The 20547-nt window shown below is 37.5% G+C and overlaps 1 protein-coding gene across 2 annotated transcripts in view; it reads right to left on the bottom strand.

The window, feature by feature from the left end:
• Dhc64C (dynein heavy chain, cytoplasmic) overlaps positions 1-20547 on the bottom strand; it is a 1460071-nt gene that overhangs the window by 1420110 nt on the left and 19414 nt on the right. For both annotated transcript variants that reach the window (XM_090376486.1, XM_090376487.1), the window contains exon 2: positions 15971-16076. In XM_090376486.1, coding sequence (XP_090232612.1) covers positions 15971-16076 — 106 coding nt within the window. The remainder of the gene's footprint in view (positions 1-15970; positions 16077-20547) is intronic.

A 20547-nucleotide genomic window follows, 5' to 3' on the forward strand; every position in this document is an offset into this window, starting at 1 on the left:
TTACTTGTACTGCAATGACTCCTAGGAGTATCTGAAATACCCTGAATCTTGTTTTCCAGGCTGCTGCTCATTCGAAAAGAACCCACTGTGTTTGAATCCAGTCAATGATACAAGGAACTTTTATGTTCCTTGCATCATTGCATAATAATAAATAGATTAGTCAAAATCGAAATGTTGTTATTAGTATTATTATGGGCTCCACTGCATACACTTTACTTATTAAAATCTGTCAAACCACGTGACTACTGTTGTCGCCACGCAGCCGCCAGTCTTAATCCAAAATTGGATCATTTGCAAAATGATCCAAATTATTTGCATCATTTTGCAAATATGCAAGGTCATTTGCAAAAATATTCTGTTTCTGAATTTAATAGTGAGAAATATGTTTCTAAAATTGAGAAAGCTGTGGATGATTTTGAAACCAGATTCAGTGATTTTAAAACAGTTGAAGGCATTGTTCAATATAATTCTTATCCATTTAATGTCTACTTAGATACAAAAATTGCAGAAAAATTTGCTGAGATTTTCACATAGAGAAAATATTACTTGAAAATGAAATTATTACATTGCGAAACGATATCTTCCTGAAAGCCAGATCAGAAAAAGATTTTTCAAAATACGATTGCCGAGAAAAGTACCCAAATGTAAAAAAATGCAGTGAACTTTTAAATTCCTGTTTTGGTTCCACATCTGTATATGAATAGTATTTGCATTTGAAACAAACAAAGATGAAAAATCAAAGTTCTCTTACGGACTTACATACAGAAGATTCTTTATCGTTGGCCTTATCAAGTATATCCCCGATTTTGAAAGCTCGGCAGATTACACGAAGACATAAACTTCACATAAATTAAAAATTTAAATACACATGAATTTAAAATAAGAATTCTGAATTGTATTTAAGTTTAAAATTTATAAACAACGTTTTTCAATATGTGCAATGAAATTCTTAAGATGGTAGATGGCAGCACATTTTGAACAAAAAATGTAGATCATGGCACAAATTAAGTTGCCCACCCCTGATATATAGGAATTTTGCTAGCAGAGACAAGGAGGTAATTATTCCCCTGTATAAGGCAATGGTCAGGCCTCATCTTGAGTACCACATAAAGATCTGAAGGCTTCATTTTAGGAAAGATGTAGAATTGCTAAAACAAGTACAGAGAAGGGCAATAAGATTGCTGAGAGGAACAAAGAAGTGCTCTTACCAAGTGAACAAAGAGGTGCTCTTACCAAGTTCTTACCAGGTGCTCTTACTTAAGTTCTAGAAGTTTCAGCATCTGGAGGCTAGGCACCTGTGAGGTGATCTGATTGAGATGTACAAGGCCTTGAATGGTGGTATACTTCCACTTGCTCAGATTAAGAACCTGAGGGGGCATAGATTCAAATTGAGGAAAGACAGTAGAAGAATAGATGTGCAGAAGTTTGCCTTCAGCCAGCAGATAGTTGATTGCTGGAACAGATATCCTTCTGTTTAAGTTGATAGTCTAAATAAATTTAAGGCTGAACGAGACAAACAATTGGAGTGACCGGGTGGGTGAAATGTGAAGGTTTATTTATTTTTTTATTTTTAGCCAATGCTATATAAAACTTTCTTGCGTCATATGCCTCAACTAATGCTAATGCACGAGGTAACTGATTCGTGCAAAAGATGATTGTAAAAAAAGGGAAGGCAAACAAAACTCTACTTATAAACCAAAATTTATTGACCTGATTGTGTCATTGTTATTATAAATCATAATCATTGTTATTATCGAAGTCATGCTCCAGACGAAAGCAGCAGAAATGCAGTGGCTTGGGGGAATCCGAAGGGAGCAGTTCCCCAACTCATCAAAGCCTAAAAAATTTTTTACTTGTGAAATGTTTGCTGAACTTTCTGGAACAGAACATGATCGCAAAGAGAGTGATGATATTAGGCATCAACTCTGATGGGCAACTATGAGGGTCTCAAGATTAACATTAGCATGGGCACATGATGCAAGAAAGCAAGCTTATATAGCATCAGCTAAAAAAAAAAAAAAATCCCTGATTTCACCCATCCCCTCGCTCCAAATGTTTGTCAAGTTCTACCTTGAATCTATTTAAGCTATCAACTTCTACAGCGAAAGATGGAAGTTTGTTCCACCAATCAACAAAACTTAGTATTGCAGAAAAATTTACCAGCACCCGCTGGTTAAAGGCAAACTTCCGCACATCTATTCTACAACCATCTTTACTCAATTTGAATTTATGCCCTCTCAGGTGATTATTCTGAGTAAGATGAAGAATCCCATCCGCATTGAGCATGCTCAAACCATTCAAGGCTTTATACACCTCAATCAGATCACCTCGCAGGTGCCTAGTCTCCAGACACTGTAATTTGCAAAACTTAAGCCTTTCTTCGTAAGAGCAACCCTTTGTTCCATTCACTAATCTTCTTGCCTTTCTCTGTACTCATTCCAACAGCTCTACATCCTTCTTACAATGAGGCCTCCAGACCTGTATACAGTACTCAAGGTGTGGTCTGGCCATTGTCTTATACAGGCAATGGTCAGGAGGGGATAATCACCTCCTTATCCTTGCTAGAAAAATTCCTGTATATCATTGACAAGACACCATGAGCTACTCTTGCAGACTGTCTGCACATCTCTAAAAACGTAAGTTGAAATATGAAGTGAATCTTATGTTCCGATTAAGCAATTAGAGCTAATTGTGGTTAATTTATTTATTTCTTAAATAATATATTTGATTCTATCCTTCAGGGGCTCTCATGGTGCCTCCATAACCAGGGCAGGAGCAGCAGTGCATAGCCCACACACTTATTGATTAGACCGGGTTCGAGCCCATGACCACAAAATACGTAGGATGCGGAAAAGTCAGGGAATGACCACCGCATATTCCCGGAACAATATGGCCTTAGTTGCTAATGCTCCTAAAAACCAAATAACAGGGGCTCTCGTATATTGTTTCTCTTTAAAATAAAAAGTAAGTATTTTTCAGTTAATAGTAAAAATATAATGCATAACTTAATAGGAAGTTAGAGGGGGTGCACCAAAAAATCTCGCACAAGGCACTGATACACCTGGGGCTGGTTCTGATGATGAGAGCCTTATCAATCAATCTAGCCCCAGAGATACTGTACAAGGCTCATGGGATAGAATTTTTCTCAGTATGGTCTGTGCTAGTTAACAGGAGAGACTGCTTTTACAGGGATGGCATACACTTCAATAGAAAGCTTGTAAGAATATTTGCTGATGCTATTTAGGCAATATTATTTGGGTTAGAAAACTGCTAGCTTGAGGGGGGAGAGAATTCACAGACAAATAAATCAACAATAGCTGCAGGCAGAGGTGAAAGTGATTCTTGCACTGCTTCTATTGAAACAAGCAGCAGCGTGGAAAGTGAGTTGATGGGGAATTTCAAGAACTGTTGGAAATGATCGTGGAAGCACAGCTAATACATGGGCTGTATTAGGGTAACTAAGAGAAAGAAGAGGTGCACATATACTTGCATTTTCACCAATGCTAGCAGAATAGTAAAATTTGATGAATTTAAAGTTCTGGTCCAGACATGAGTCAGTGTTGAGTCAGTGCCTAGTTGGCAGGTTACCAATACCCATTTTTTAGAGGTGACAAAACGAATCAAAGGAATTGTGGAGTGAGCAGTGCCGATTTGAACAGTGCACCAGACTTGAATGAAAAAGTTATTAATCTACTTTCAACAAATTGCATGGGACTTCCATTGCATGATTTCCTGTGCGGACGTGCCTTTCTGCCGTTCTTGGAATAGAGAAGTTTTTTCTGATTTATTTTCTGCTTTATTAGTTTAAATTGACATATTAACTTATTTCTAGAGTAGCTTTATATTCCTATTTACGGTACTTAAAGTTAAAATAACTTAGATAGAGATTTTGTAGGTATTACTTAGTATCGGAAAGGGTATCAAATCCACGTGTTTACCGTTCATAAACTGCCGCCATTGCTACGTGAAAATTAATCAGTAAAATCTATTAATCTTGTCGAACTTCATTGGCAATTAAATTGTAATTTTAACTATACATATAACCACTTAGGTTACGGAACATAAATAATTAGTAAAAATAAATAATTAATACATAACTTGATACAGAAGTTATATAAAGGGATTTCGTAGATAACACTCGTTACTGAAGCGCGATACAGCATATCCGGAATTCGATAGCATTAGCTTTGTATAGTATAGTGCATAATATAATATTGTCAATTAATCAGTACATCTATTAATCTTGTTAAACTTCATTGTCAATTAAATTGTACTTTTAACTATATATATATAACGACTTAGAGTACAAACGTAGCAAATAATTAATACATACTTGATACGGAAGTTATATAAAGGGAACTCGTAGATAACACTCGATACCGAAAAATAAATATAGCGTTATAACTGTGTTAAGATACAAGTTTAAGGTTTTAATTTTGTTCTGAAATTGTAATTTTATTGACATTTAAATCGAAATCATGACTCTGACCAGAGCAGCAAAGCAAAAGGCTCAAGCTAATGGGAGTGCTGTGACTCAGGGGAGAACTGAGGGGGGCGGTTGCCCCCTGAATCACGGCCTTTTAAGATGCACTGTTTGCTTGATGTTTGCGGAGCAATCGGGTACGGGACATGATACTGCCATGGGGGATGTCTTTGTGTGTGCACGATGCAAGGAGTGCAAGGAAATTAGGCGACAACTCGGCGTTGTTATGGGCCTATATGAGACCTTGAAGGACAGGGTGGATGCCCTCGAAGGAAATAAATTGAGGGGCCCATCAAGCTCTCAGCTGCCCACATCAACACCAGAGCTTGGACTTGGTCATCTTGCAACACAGAGGCAGCCCCCAAGGCAGAATGCGCTGGTCCAACAGGAACTAGTAGTTGTTGGTGACTCAATTGTCAGGGAAACGGGGAACATGCTTTGTAAAAAGGATAGGTGGAACAGGACCAGGGTATGTCTGCCAGGGGCAAAGGTTGATGACGTTGTAGAGCAGATATCATCTTTTAAGGGCACAAAAGGTGATATAGTTGTACACGTTGGCACTAATGATATTAAGAGTAGGAGACCAGCGGAATTACTTAACAAGTACAGGTCACTGTTGAAAAAAAGCCGTGAAGTAGGGTTGAATTTGAAAGTGTCTGCAATTCTGCCCAGACACGATAGGAGGGAGTATATGATGAGAGCCTTGTCGATCAATTCGGCCCTGGAAAGATTGTGCAAGGCTGAAGGGGTAGAATTTTTTTCAGTTTGGACTGTACTTGTTAACAGGAGAGATTGCTTCTACAGGGATGGGATACACTTAAATAGAAAGGGTGCAAGAATATTTGCTGATGCTATCGAGGCAGTGTTAGGTGGGTCGGAAAACTGCTAGCTTGGGGGGAGACAAAGACTAATGGATTAACAGTAGCCACGGGCAGAGGTGAAAGAGATTCTTGCACTGCTTCTATTGGAATGAGCAGAAGCCTGAAAAACAAGATGCAGGATATTTCAGAGACTGCTGGAAGTCATTGCGGTACAAGTAAACACATGGGTTGTGTTAGGGTAGCCAAGAATAGAAACAGGTGCATGTATACTTGCGTGTACACTAATGCTAGGAGTTTAGTAAATAAATTTGATGAATTTGAGGTATTACTCAAAATATCAAAGGCAGATATTGTTGGGATATCAGAGACGTGGTGTCACACAGATATAAGGAATGCAGAACTGGAATTTGGGGAGTACAACGTCTACAGAAAGGATAGACAGGATAGGAAGGGAGGAGGGGTTATGCTATTAGTTAAAAAACACATAAAATCCAAGGAAGTGAAGCCAGTTAACATCGCTGGACAGTGCAGTGTTGAGTCAGTTTGGTGTGACATAAGCATAGGTAAATCAAAATTGAGAGTAGGAGTGTGCTATAGGCCTAATGACTCTGATGAGTATAATAAGATACTGTACAGGGAAATAGAGTGGGCCAGTAAATCAGAGAGTCTTATAATGGGGGATTTTAATTTCCCAGATATTGACTGGAATTTGTGGGTTGGTCACTCACACACTAGCAAGGCTTTTGTGGATTTATTGGATGATTGTTTTCTACACCAGCATGTTCGGGAGGCAACTAGAGGGAGTAATACTCTTGATCTGATTATCAGTAGTGATTCTTCATGCATTAGGAATCTGCAGATAAATGAACCACTGGGTGGCAGTGATCACAGTGTGCTGAAGTGGGATTTACTCAAGGAGGTAACTACCATCAGAGGTAAAGGGAAGGGTTTTTGCTTTCGTAAAGGAGACTATGCTGGTCTGAGACAGTATTTAAATTCTATACAGTGGGACCAACTGATGATGTTACCAACAGCAAATTCAAAATGGGAAGCATTCAAGGAACTAATCTTGGAAGCTACCAGGCTTTACATACCAACCAAGAAATATTGTTCAAGGTTCAGGCCTAAATGGTTGTCAGATGAACTAATGAGACATATGGCAGAGAAGAAAAATGCATGGGATACATACAAATTAATGGGTGACGTGGAAGCCTATGATAGATATAAGTTGGTCTGTAACCAAGTCACAAAGGAGATTAGGCAGGCAAAGGCAGATTATGAGAAATCCTTGGCAAAGGATGCAAAGAAAAACAGAAAAGAGTTCTTTACCTATTTAAACTCAAGAAGGAAAGGGATGAATCAGATTGGTCCACTGGATGTTGATGGTTCAACAGTTGAGGATCCAGCTCAGGTGGCTAACAATCTAAACGAGTATTTTGCATCTACATTCACACATGAGGAGTTATTCAGGAAGGGGAATGTCGTAGGTGAAGTAAACATTGGCAGTGAGCTAGATGATTTTCTAATAACTGAGAGGAAAGTGGAGGAGAAATTGTTGAGGATAAACATAAAAAAGGCACCCGGGGTGGATGGGATCTATCCAGTTATATTAAAGGAGGCAGCAAAGGAAGTAAGCAAACCCCTAGCCATAATTATGAGAGCTTCTTTGGACTCAGGGGAGGTACCCATGGACTGGAGATGTGCAAATGTAACCCCAATTCACAAAGGAGGATCAAAGGCTGACACAAGTAATTATAGACCTGTTAGTTTAACTTCGGTTCCAGGAAAATTAATGGAGGCACTGGTTAAAGAAGCACTGCAGGATCATCTGGACAAGAATTCAGTTATAGCTCAGACACAGCATGGGTTTGTTAAGGGCAGGTCTTGTCTGACCAATTTGATTGGATACTATGATGTAGTCACAAAAGAACTGGATGCAGGGAATAACTTTGATATTATATATTTGGATCTTAGAAAGGCTTTTGATACTGTTGCGCATGGAAGACTGCTGCACAAATTGGAGAAGCGTGGCATTCGAGGCAAATTGCTGCTATGGATAAAGGGATGGTTGAGTGGCAGAAGACAGAGAGTGGTAATCAATGGACACTGCTCAACGTGGACTAATGTTATTAGTGGAGTTCCTCAGGGTTCAGTGTTGGGTCCATTGTTGTTTTCTGTATTTATAAATGATATTGATGATGGTGTATCAGGCTTAATGTCCAAGTTTGCAGACGATACAAAGGTTGGCAGGGTTGTTAAGGACACTACTGATACTATGCTGCTGCAACAGGATCTGGAAAGGTTGAGCAGATGGGCTGAGAGGTGGCAAATGAAGTTTAACATTGACAAATGTAAAGTACTACATATGGGAAACAGTAACCCCAGATCAACGTATCAACTCTGTGGTACTACGCTGACAGTGGTAGAGAATGAAAAGGACCTGGGGGTAATTGTGCAGGCAGATATGAAGTTCTCTGAGCAGTGCAGACGAGCTGCAAGAGTAGCTCATGGTGTCTTGTCAATGATATACAGGAATTTTTCTAGCAGGGACAGGGATGTGATTATTCCCTTGTATAAGGCATTGGTCAGGCCACACCTTGAGTACTGTATACAGGTCTGGAGGCCTTATTTCAAGAAGGATGTAGAGCTGCTGGAACGAGTACAGAGAAGGGCAACAAGATTAGTGAATGGAACAAAGGGTTGCTCTTACGAAGAAAGGCTTAAGTTTTGCAAATTACAGAGCCTGGAGACTAGGCATCGCCGAGGTGATCTGATAGAGGTGTACAAGGCTTTGAATGGCTTGAGCATGCTCAATGCCAATGGAATTCTTCCTCTTGCTCAGAATAATCACCTGAGAGGGCATAAATTCAAATTGAGGAAGGACGGATGTCGGATAGATGTGCGGAAATTCGCCTTTAGCCAGCGGGCAGTTGGTTTGTGGAATAGACTTCCATCGCTTGTTGTTGAAGTTGATAGCCTAAACAAATTTAAGGCTCAGCTGGACAGGTATTTCGAACGAATTGAGGGGTGAAATGGGAGTAGTGGTTGTTTTTTTTTTTTCTTTTATTTTGGCTGATGCTGAATAAGCTTGCTTTCTTGCATCATATGCCTCTACTAATGCTAATGCTAATGAAATGCAGACAATTGTTGGGATATTAGAGACATGGTGTCACTCAGATACAAGGAGGTATGCAGAATTTGAAAAGTACAACTGTACAGGAAGGACAGACAGGATAGGAAGGGGGAGATTTATGCTGTTAGTTAAGAAACAAAATCTAAGATCTAAGACAGTGCATCCAGTTAACACTGGTGGACAGTGCCATGTTGAGTCAGTTTGATATGACACAAGCACTGGAAAAGCAAAAATGGGAGGAGTGTGTTATAAGCCTAATGACCCTGATGAGTACAACAAAACTATTCAGAGTAATAAGAGTGGGTCAGAAACCCAAAAAGCCTTATACTCGAGGATTTTAACTTCCCAGATATTGATTGGAACTTCATGATTAGTCACTCGCACACTGACAAGACTTTCGTGGCTTCATTGGATGATTGGTTACTACAGCAGCATCTTTGTGAGGCAACCGGAGGGAGTAATACTCTTGATCTGATTATCAGCAGTAATTATTCACTCATTAAGAATTTACAGATAAAGGAACCACTATGTGGCAGTGATCACTGCACACCGGAAAGGTCAGGGAATGACCACCGCATATCCCCGGAGCTATCATTAGTGGAAAAGGGAAGGGTTTCTGCTTTCGTAAAGGGTCACAGACTACAGTGGCCTCCTACAGTTTTTAACTTCTATACAGTGGAACCAACTGATGATGTTACTAACAGCAAAACTCTACATGGGAAGCATTCAAGGAATTAATCGTGGACGCTACAAGGCTTTTCCTGTTCAAGGTTTAGGCCTAAATGGAGGTCAGATGAACTATTGAGACTCGTGGCTGAAAATAAAAAAGCATAAAAATTACCAGACAACACAGAAGCCTATGGTAAATGTAAGCTAGTCTGTAATCAAGTCACAAAGGAGGTTAAGCAAGTGAAGGCTAATTACAAGAAATCTCTGGCAAAGGAATGAAAGAAAAACAGCAAAGACTTATTTACTTATGTAAACTCTAGAAGGAAGGGAATGAATCAGATTGGTCCAATTGAAATCAACGGTTCGATTGTTGATGAACCTGCTGAGGTAGCTGACAAACATTAAGTATTTTGCATCTTCATTCACACATGATGAATTATGTAGGAAAGAAGTCCAGAAGCTTATCAAACTCTACCAGGAAGCTAAATGATTTTGCAAAATAACTGAGGACAGCATGGAGGAGAAATTGCTGTAGTTAAACATAAGAAAGGCAACTAGAGTGGATGGGATCTATCCAGTTATATTACAAGAGCCAGCAAAGGAAGTAAACAAACCCTTCGCCAGAATTATGAGAGTATCCTCTTTGGACTCAGGAGAGGTCCTTATATGTGCAAATGTTTCCCTAATTCATAAAAGGGGATCAAAGTGTGATATGAGTAATTAGAGACCTGTTAGTTTAACTTCTGTTCGAGGGAAAATAATGACAACAATGGTGAAAGAAGCATTGCAGAATCATCTTGACCAAACTGCAGTTATAGTTCATACACAGAATGTTAAGGGGAAGTCTTGTCTGATCAAATTGATTGGATATCATGTGGTCACAAATAAAATGGATGCAAAAAATAATTTTTGCATCCATTTTGCATCCATTTAAAAAATAAAAGCAATTCTAATAAGCAAAATCCGAAGAATATTATCCACAGGCTACAAAAAATTATCATCATCATCATCATCAGCCATTTTCAATCCACTGCAGATGAATGCCTCTCCAGCAACTTTCCAGTTCCATCTGTTTTGTGCAATGGCCATCCATTTACTAACCAGAAACATGAATTTCATCTGTCCATCTCCTTTGTTGTCTTCCAGGTTTTCTTCTAGCTCCTCTTGGCTGCCAGTCCGTTTTTTTTTTTAGTTCATCTGTCATCATGTCTTCAAGCTACGTGTCCTGCCCAAGACCATTTTATTTCTTTAGTTTTAATAAGAATGTCCTTTACTTAAGTTTGCTGCCTAACATGCCATGTGTTTCTCTTCTTATCTAAGTCTGATTCCCAATATAATTCGTTCCATTCTTCACTCTGTAGTTCTCAGCTTCTCTTCCATTCTTTTGGTGAGTGCCCAAGTTTCACTTCCATAAGTCATGGTGGGGAGTATACATTGGTTCATTATTTTACGTTTCAGACAAACTGGGATATTGCTCTTCAGTATGTGACTATATTTCCTGAATGCTATCCATCCAAAATTAATTCTTCTTCTTCTCTTGACTTCCGGCCATTTATTATTATTACAGCTAATGACTTGTCCCAGATAAGTATATGACTCCACCTTTTCAATTACTGCTCCTTCAATCATTATATCCCTTTCTGTGGCATACTTGTTCATCATTACTTTTGTTTTAGCCATATTTATCTTTAGTCCAAAATCCTTACTAACTCTGCATAATTGATTAAGATTTTTCTCTAATTCTTTGGGATCATGGCTTATGACCATAATGTCATCAGCAAATCATAAATGGTTTAGGTACTCTCCATTCACACTGACTCCTTTCTGCGACCAGTCTAATCTTCTGAAAGCTTCCTCAAGGGCAGCAGTAAGCAACTTCAAAGATACTGTGTCTACTTGTCGAACTCCTTTCTCAATTTTAAATTTACTATTGTCTTTGTCTAGTCTAATAAAGGAGGTAGCATTCTCATATATTTTTTCAAAATCATAATATATGGAGTATCTGTGCCTTGTCTTTCCAGTTCTCGAAACATTTCCTTATGCTGTATGGAGTCAAATGCCTTTTCATAATCCACAAATGCCAGGGATAATGGTGTTTTATATTCATTTGCTTTCTCCATTAGCTGTGACATCACATGAAGGTGATCCATAGTTGAGAATTCTGTCCTAAAGCCAGCTTGCTCTTTCGGTTGATTCTCATCAAGTATTCTTTCTAATCTGTTAGTAATGACCCTTGTGAACAACTTGTAGATGTGGGATAACAAGCTAATTGGTCTATAATTTCCAATTTATCTCTGTTCTTATGCAGAAACACTATGATTGCATTATTCACACTTTGAATAATTGCATTATTCAAAGTGTGAATAATGTATTATTCAAAGTGTGACACACTTTGAATAATGCAATTATTCAAAGTGTGTCACACCTTTTCCAATACATTTTGTGAAATGTCTTGCCAGTTTTTGTGTCATGTCTCTTCCTCCCAACTTTAACAACTGTACAATAACTTCATTCTCCCCCGTGGCTTTCTGATTCTTCTTTTTCTTTAAAGCATGTTCTACCTCATCAAGAAGGATATCAGGTATGTTGTATGTGTTACTAATTTGCAATCCATCATCCCGTTTGCTAGCATTATTCCCTTGCTCCTTGTATAACTCTTTACAGTAGCCTTCTGCTATTTGAATTATGCCTTCTCTGCTATTTATAAGTACACCATCACTATTCTTCAGCTTCAGCATCATTTGTCTTTCTGTATTACTGCTCATGGCTACTGATTTAAATCCTTTGTTTTCCCTTAATGTTTGTTCTACTTTTCTTGTGTTAAATTTTCTTATGACCTCTCCGAGTCTCTTTCTAATGGCTTTGCATAACTCAGTATATTCAATTTTCTCCTTGTCAGTGTTTTTCTTGTCATCTTTGGTTCATCATGACAAGTGTTTCTTGACTAATTTTTTCTTCTTTGGATTTCTTTTTACCTATAGGTTTCTTGGGCTTTATCACTTTTAGAAAGTTATAATATTCCTCGTCGATATCTTGGCCCTAAACAGTCTGCAGAAGGTCAAACTTGTTCTTAAGTTCCCGTACATACTGCTTTTTCTCCTCTTCTGTTATCTCAAAGACCTTTGTATTATTTACTCAAGTCAGTTTTTCCTTTCTTTTTTTACATCTATATCAAGTGTGCATCTTACCATTCTGTGATCACTTCCAACATTTACCTTGTTCAGGACAGAAATATCATTCACGATATATCTTCAGTTAGTAAGGATGAAGTCGATTTCATTAGTTGTTAATCCGTTTGGGCTCTTCCATGTCCACTTTCTGTTCACCCTTTTCTTGAGATTCTGCAAATTCCACAGTCTTTCAACTCTTTCATTTCTTCCACCAATTCCAAAATTTCCTATAGTTCCCCTTTCTGTACTGTTTTGTCTCTTTCCAACCTTAGCATTGAAGTCTCCCATAATGATAGTGTAGTGAGTTTTCTGTTCATCTAGAAGACTCAATTTCGGTGTACATTTTTTCAACCTCTTCATCATCATAGCTCGATGTTGGTGCATAAATCATTATAACCTTTAGCTTATACCTCTTAGAAATTCTGAGTAGTATTCTTGACACCCTTGGTGATGTACTTTTGAATTCCAAAATGTTTTTATATCTTTATGGACCAGAAAGCCAACTCCACCTTCTCTCCTTTCACTGTTTCCATTGGTGTATAGCAGATTTCCACTTGATAAATTAAGATATAAAGCGCAAATATGGCAACAAAAAAATGAAGTTCGAAAACGTTGTAGCAAAAAACGTAATTATTTTTGTTAAAACCTATAACATATGCGTCACTGGGGCTGAAAGTTCCATTTTGTTTTTTTTTTTTTAACCTACGAATAAAAATATGTACGTACAACTTTGTGTTTTTATTTCTGAACTTACTAACCTTTCTCTTTTTTTTTTTAGGGAAAATAATGTTTAACAAATCTGGTTAGTTATTTTTACAGGTTCACTCATGAGCTGGATTTATGGAATAATTTCAACATCGTTTATTTAAATTTTTCAGCAAAGCATTTGAATCAGTCCCACGTGAACAATTACTTTATAAACTAGAAGAGGTTGGAATCACAGGAAAAATCTTTAGATAGATAGCAGGATGGCTTCAGGGCAGGAGGTAGAGGGTTGTGATAAATGGTCATTCCTCAGATTGGGTTGATGTAAAAAGTGGAGTTCCCCAAAGATCAGAATTAGGACCACTGTTGTTTTTGATTTTCATAAATGACATCTATAAAGGGATACGGAACGTGATGTCTAAATCTGCAAATGATGTAAAGATTGGTAGAATAGTTAATGATCACCACCAAGCAGAGCTTCTTCAGTGACCTAGATGGACTTCAGGGATATTCAGAAACGTGGCAGCTATGCTTTAATTCAGCAAAATGCAAGGTCTTACACCTGGAGAACAGTAACCCCAAAATAACTTGTACACTTCGTGGAGTTGAACTAAATTCGGTAGTGGAAGAAAGGGACTTGGGACAGGTTGCAAGAAAAGCTCATGGTGTCCTTTCAATGATTTATTGAACATTTGCTGGTAGAGATAAGGACGTCATAATCCCATTATATAAGGCTATTATTAAACCACACTTAGAATAATACTGTGTTCAATTATGGAGAATGCACCTAAAAGGACATTGAGCTTCTTGAAAGCACCCAAAGGCGGGTAACTTGCCTGGTGAGATCGGCAAAAGGGCATCTATATGAGGAAAGACTTTGAATATGTGGGTTTCAGAGCTTCGAAACTGGGCACCTTAGAGGAGTATTGATTGAGGGGTTTAAGACTGAGCGGCGAAAGAAAATGAATGAGGACGAAATTTTCATGGTTATAAATGTAGAACTAGGAGCCATAAATTCAAGTTACGGGTGGGGGTAAGTTTAGACTGGATTGCAGGAAGTTTTATTTTAGTCAGAGTTATAAATTACTGGAACAAATTACCAATGTGGATGGTTGAGGCTGACATTTTGGGGAAATTCAAATGTCAGGTGGATAGTTAACTATAGGAAGAGGGAAAGGCATAGGTTGCCTATTTCCTTTTATTAATTATTTAATTTTATTATTATTACTATTTACTCTTTTTTGTGGCTGTTGCAGCATAAGCCTCAGGATTCCTTGCACCATATGGCCATTACTAATACTATATTTACCAATGTGAATCGATTAGCGTTTTGCAAACTGAGGTTCTCGGACCCCTGGGGTCCGCAAAACATTCAGAAGGGCTATCAAGTAATATGTATTTTTATATATTACTTGATATTTATATATTTAGGGGTCCACAGATCTCAGTAGTTTGAGAGCCGCTGATATAGATGAAGGTATATCCAGCTTAATGTTGAAGTTTGCAGACAATAATAAGGTTGTCAGGGTTGTTAATGATAATAATGACAACATGCTACTGCAACAGGATCTAGAAAAGTTGGGCAGATAGGCTGAGAGATAGCAACTGAACTTTAACATTGATAAATGCAAAATACTGCATACAGGTAACAGTGACCCCAGAGTGACATACCAACTGTGCAGTACTACACACAGATATGAAGTTTTCTGAGCAATGTAGACAGGCTGCCGGAGCAGCTCATGGGGGTCTTGTCAATGATATACAGAAATTTGCTAGCAGGGATAAGGAGGTGATTATCCCTTTGTATAACACAATGGTCAAGCCTTGAGTACTGCATATAGGTATGGAAGCCTCATTTTAGGAAGGATATTGAGTTGCTAGAATGAGTAACAGAGAAGAGCAACAAGACTGGTGAGAGGAACAAAGGGGTGCTCTTACCAAGAGAAGCTTAAGTTCTGCAACACCTGGAGACTAGGCACCTGCAAGGTGATCTGATTGAGGTGTATAAGGCCTTGAATGATTTGAGCAGGCTCAATGCTGATGGGATTCTTCCACTTGCTCAGATTACACATCTGAGGGGGACAAATTCAAACTGGGGAAAGAGTTGTAAAATAGATGTGCAAAAATTTGCCTTTAGCCATTGGTTGGTGGATTGCTGGAACACATTTCCATCTGTCATGGTGGAAGTTGGTAGCTAAAATAAACTCAAGGAAGAACTGGACAAACTTTTGGAGCAAAGGGATGCTGAAAAGGGAATGGGGTTTTTTTTTTTTTTTTGGCTGATGCTGTATAAGCTTGCTTTCTTGCATCATCTACCTCTACTAAAGCTTATATGCAGTAATATTATAGTCCTAATAATTGGAGTTGACTTTTTATTTTTTAAAGATTTGTGAAGCACTGCCTGAGAAACACTAGTTTATTGGACTGTTATCTGCAACATTTCAAATCTGTTTATATCTATTTAGAATTTCAAAATGACACATCTATTTACACAATTCTCTTTAAGAACTACACTCTTAAAATTTGTTTTTTCAAATGTTTGATTAAATCATATTTCCCACCACTTAAACCAAAAATCACATCTATAAAAAGCACACAAATAAAATGAGTTCTTTTTCTGATTTTATAATGCTCGATAAGAGTCTTGCATATATCTCCTTAATCCTCTAGCTGGAGCATATAGTATAGTCTACTTCCCTTGTCAAAAAGCAAAAATGGTAACACTTTGACAGTAAGTCTTATGGATTTCAAGAGGATCTTGAAAGTAATGTTTTCTTCTATTTAATTAGATATATATGATCTCTATTTTCTTCAGCTAATTAAACTGAGTGCAATGAATTTTGTAATTCATAATTGATACACAATTCCAATTGAACTTAGGAAAAGACCCTGAAATAAATTAGTTTCTCAGTATGCAAAAGTTATTAAGAAACTATATTTTATATTTATATAAGAGAACTAATTCATATTTTATAATTATAACTTATACCTATTTATCTTTGGATTACCAAAATGAACTTCATCAGATATAATATAAGAAACATTCTCTTTCTCTTCTTCACTTTCTGTAGTTGATTCACCAACTTCTTCTTCATCTAAAAATAAAACAGAATTAATGAATTCTCCTCGATTAAAATATATATATATTTCATATATCCAATATTAGAGATACCCAGCACTGTGCAAATTTAGGTAAGCACAACTCTAGTGCAAGTTCATTTCTCAGTAAAACACATTTTCAAAATCATAATTAATCATTACTTATCTTTGGATTACCAAAATGAACATCAGATTTGATACTTCCAAATGAAGGACACCTAGTGATAAACCTTCAAAATCAAGAAGGAACTTAATCCCAGAGTGAGAAAAAAAAAAAAAAAAAAAACTGATATGCTAATAACACCATAATCGATTATATTATAGTACCTCAGGTAATTATTACCCACTGTACAAATTAATGGTTACTTTACACAGGTTTGAAAAACTTCATTTCAGTAAATGATATAGACATACACAAATATCTCTTTATATCCACAGATATAATTATTATAATTTAACCAGTAATATACAACTTATATATACTGTATATATAATTTAACCATTAATTTGTATAATGGGTAATAAGTATGTGAGGTACTACAATATGATTATCATGTTCTTAGAACACCAATATTTTTTTTTCACTCTAGGATAATTGTAGACTGGATATAATAACAGCTTGTGCAAAAATGTCAGATAGAAGCATATGCTTCTAGCTGACATTGTGAAAGTGAGTAGGTTGAATAAATTTAAGGCTTACACAAATTATCGGAAATATACAAATGTGGTTAGTTTATTTGTATGTATATTGCTTGCTTCCTTGCATCATTTATCACTAATAATACTGTATGTCACATCCTTCGTTGATTCTAGAATGTAGTAGATGTGCAATTGTCAACACTCAAGATAAAATGTTCACCATAATATATCATAAAAAAAAAATAATAATTCTACACCCTAGAATTTCTGGTTATAAAAGAAAAACATGAAACATGGGAATTAAAACTGTCCTCTAAGGGCACTAAAGTCTATAATAGGCCATTCACATCCCACAAACTGAAAATAAAGCCCTCCCCCTCAGAAAAATTTTATTAGGCCAGTAGGGCCTACCTTAGGCCCACGCAAACAAAACATGTGCCTAGGGCGGTACTTTGGGATGGGCCATAAACTGAAACGTATACAGCCAAAATCAATGAAATCCAGTACCGTAAAGATGAGAAGAGGGGGTTGCGTTCCTTATAAAATTGGTAAATAAAATATACTTTCAAACTGCAAAGTTATAATTTCTGGTCAAATTGTGCATACCACCAATACATTCAGATTAGCATATACAGCAATACCCCACAAAGAACTGATAACTGGTACCAAAACTGTTCCATGTTATGTGAAACCGTGCTGATTAAGGTATAATTATAATGGGTTTTAATTGAATGTGTACCAGAGAAACCATCTATAAACAAATTATAATATATCTATAAACAATTTGCACTTATTAGACATTTAAAAGGATTTGAAATTAAAAAATTGCAAAAATTTTATTAATGAAAAGGTAACATCATGAGAGATGAGAAGTTTTATTATTCATTTAGGTATTTCAATAATAAAGTCTGGTGAAGTAATCTGTTCTTTTTTCTCGGAGTACAAGTCTTTTTAGCATCGAATCCTATCTTGTAAAATTCTGTATCTTGATGCTACATTCAACATTAGCATTAGTAGAGGCATATGATGCAGGAAAGCAAGATTATGCAGCATCAGCCAGAAAAAAAAAAAAAAAAAAAAAAACTTCCACTTTGCCCCTCCGTCCGTTCAAAATACCTGTCCAGCTGAGCCTTAAATTTATTTAGGCTATCAACTTCCACAACAAGGGATGGAAGTCTGTTCCACCAACCAACTACCCGTTGGCTAAAGGCAAATTTCCGCACATCTATCATACATCTGTCTTTCCTTTATTTGAATTTATGCCCTCTCAGGTGATTATTCTGAGCAAGAGGAAGAATCCCATCGGCATTGAGCATGCTCAAACCATTCAAAACTTTATACACCTCACCGGTGACTAGTCTCCAGACACTGTAATTTGCAAAACTTAAGCTTTCTTCGTAAGAGGAACCCTTTCTTCTATTCACTAATCTTGTTGCCCTTCTCTGTACTCATTTCAGCAGATCTACATCCTTCTTGAAATGAGGCCTCCAGACCTGTATACAGTACTCATGGTGTGGCCTGACCATTGCCTTATACAAGGGAGTAATCACCTCCTTATCCCTGATAGAAAAATTCCCATATATCATTGACAAGACACCATGAGCTACTCTTGCAGCCCATCTGCACTGTCAGAAAACATATCTGCCTGCACAATTACCCCAAGATCCGTTTCATTCTCTACCACTGTCTCAGTTTTGTACCACGGAGTTGATACGTTGCTCAGTAACCCCAGAGCAACGTACCACGGAGTTGATACGTTGCTCTGGGGTTACTGTTTCCATTATGTAATACCTTACATTTGTCAATGTTAAACTTCATTTGCCACCGCTCAGCCAATCTGCTCAACCTTTCCAGATCCTGCTGCAGTGGCATAGCGTCAGTAGTGTCCTTAACAACCCTGCCAACTTTTGTATCGTCTGCAAACTTGGACATTAAGCTTGATATACCATCATCAATTTTATTTATAAATATAGAAAACAATAATGGACCCAACACTGAACCTTGAGGAACTCCACTAATAACATTAGTCCACAATGAGCAGTGTCCATTGATTACCACTCTGTCTTCTCACCCTCAACCACCCCTTTATCCATAGCAGCAATTTGCCTACAATGCCACACTGCTCCAATTTATGCAGCAGTCTTCCATGTGCAACAGTATCAAAAGTCTTTCTTAAATCCAAGTATATAATATCAAAGTTATTCCCTGCATCCAGTTCTTTTGTGACTGCATCATAGTATCCAATCAAATTGGTCAGGGAAGACTTCCCCTTAACAAAACCATGCTGTGTCCGAGCTATAACTCAAGTCTTGTCTAGATGATCCTGCAGTGCTTCTTTAACCAGTGCCTCCATTAATTTTTCTGGAACAGAAGTTAAACTCACAGGTCTATAATTACTTGTGTCAGCCTTTGATCCTCCTTTGTGAACTGGGGTCACATTTGCACATCTCCAGTCTATGGGTACCTTCCCCTGAGTCCAAGGAAGCTCTCATAATTATAGCTAAGGGTTTGCTTACTTCCTTTGCTGCCTCCTTTAATATAACTGGATAGACCCCATTCACCCCAGGTGCCTTTCTTGGGTTTATCTTCAACAATTTCTCCTCCACTTTACTCTCAGTTATTACAAGATTATCTAGCTTACCAGAGTTGAATACACCTCTGGCATTCCCCTTGCTGAATAACTCCTCATGTGTGAATGTCGATGCAAAATATTCATTTAGTTTGTTAGCTACCTGAGCAGGATCATGAACATTGAACCATCGATATCAAGTGGACCAATCTGATTCATCCCCTTCCTTCTAGAGTTTACATAAGTAAAAAATTCTTTGCTGTTTTTCTTTGCATCCCTTGCCAAAGATTTCTTGTAATCTGACTTCGCCTGCCTAACCTCCTTTGTAACTTGGTTACAGATCAACTTATATCTATCATAGGCTTCTGTGTCACGTGTTAATTTATATGTATCCCATGCATTTTTCTTCTCTGCCTTATGTCTCATTCTTTCATCTGACATCCATTTAGACCTGAACCTTGAACAATATTTCTTAGTTGGTATGTAAAGCCTAGTAGCTTCCAAGATAAGTTCTTTGAATGCTTCCCATTTTGAATTTGCTGTTGGTAATATCATCAGTTGGTCCCACTGTATAGAATTTAAATACAGTCTGAGACCATCGTAGTCACCCTTACGAAAGCAATAACCCTTCCCTTTACCCCTTATGGTAGTTACCTCTTTGAGTAAATCCCACTTCAGCACACTGTGATCACTGCCACCTAGTGGTTCATTTATCTGCAGATTCTTAATGCATGAAGAATCACTGCTGATAATCAAATCAAGAGTATTACTCACTCTAGTTGCCTCCCTAACATGCTGATGTAGAAAACAATCATCCAATAAATCCACAGATTTATTGGATGAGTGACCATGTGACCAACCCACAAATTCCAGTCAACATCTGGGAAATTAAAATCACCCATTATAAGACTGATTTATTGGCCCCCTCTATTTCCCTGTACAGTTTCTTATTATACTCATCAGAGTCATTAGGCTTATAGCGCACTCCTACTCTCAATTTTGATCTCCCAATGCTTATGTCACACCAAACTGACTCTACACTGCACTGTCCAGTGATGTCGAATGGCTTCACTTCATTGGATTTTATGTGTTTCTTAACTGATAGCATAACCCCTCCTCCCTTCCTATCCTGTCTATCCTTTCTATAGATGTTGTACTCCCCAAATTCGAGTTCTGCATTACTTATATCTGTGTGACACCACGTCTCTGATATCCCAACAATATCCGCCTCTGATGCTTTGAGCAATACCTCAAATTCA

The sequence above is a fragment of the Mastigoproctus giganteus genome, chromosome 6 (genome assembly GCF_048544385.1).
Source record: "Mastigoproctus giganteus isolate SK-2022 chromosome 6, ASM4854438v1, whole genome shotgun sequence".
In the NCBI taxonomy this organism is placed as follows: Eukaryota; Metazoa; Arthropoda; class Arachnida; order Uropygi; family Thelyphonidae; genus Mastigoproctus; species Mastigoproctus giganteus.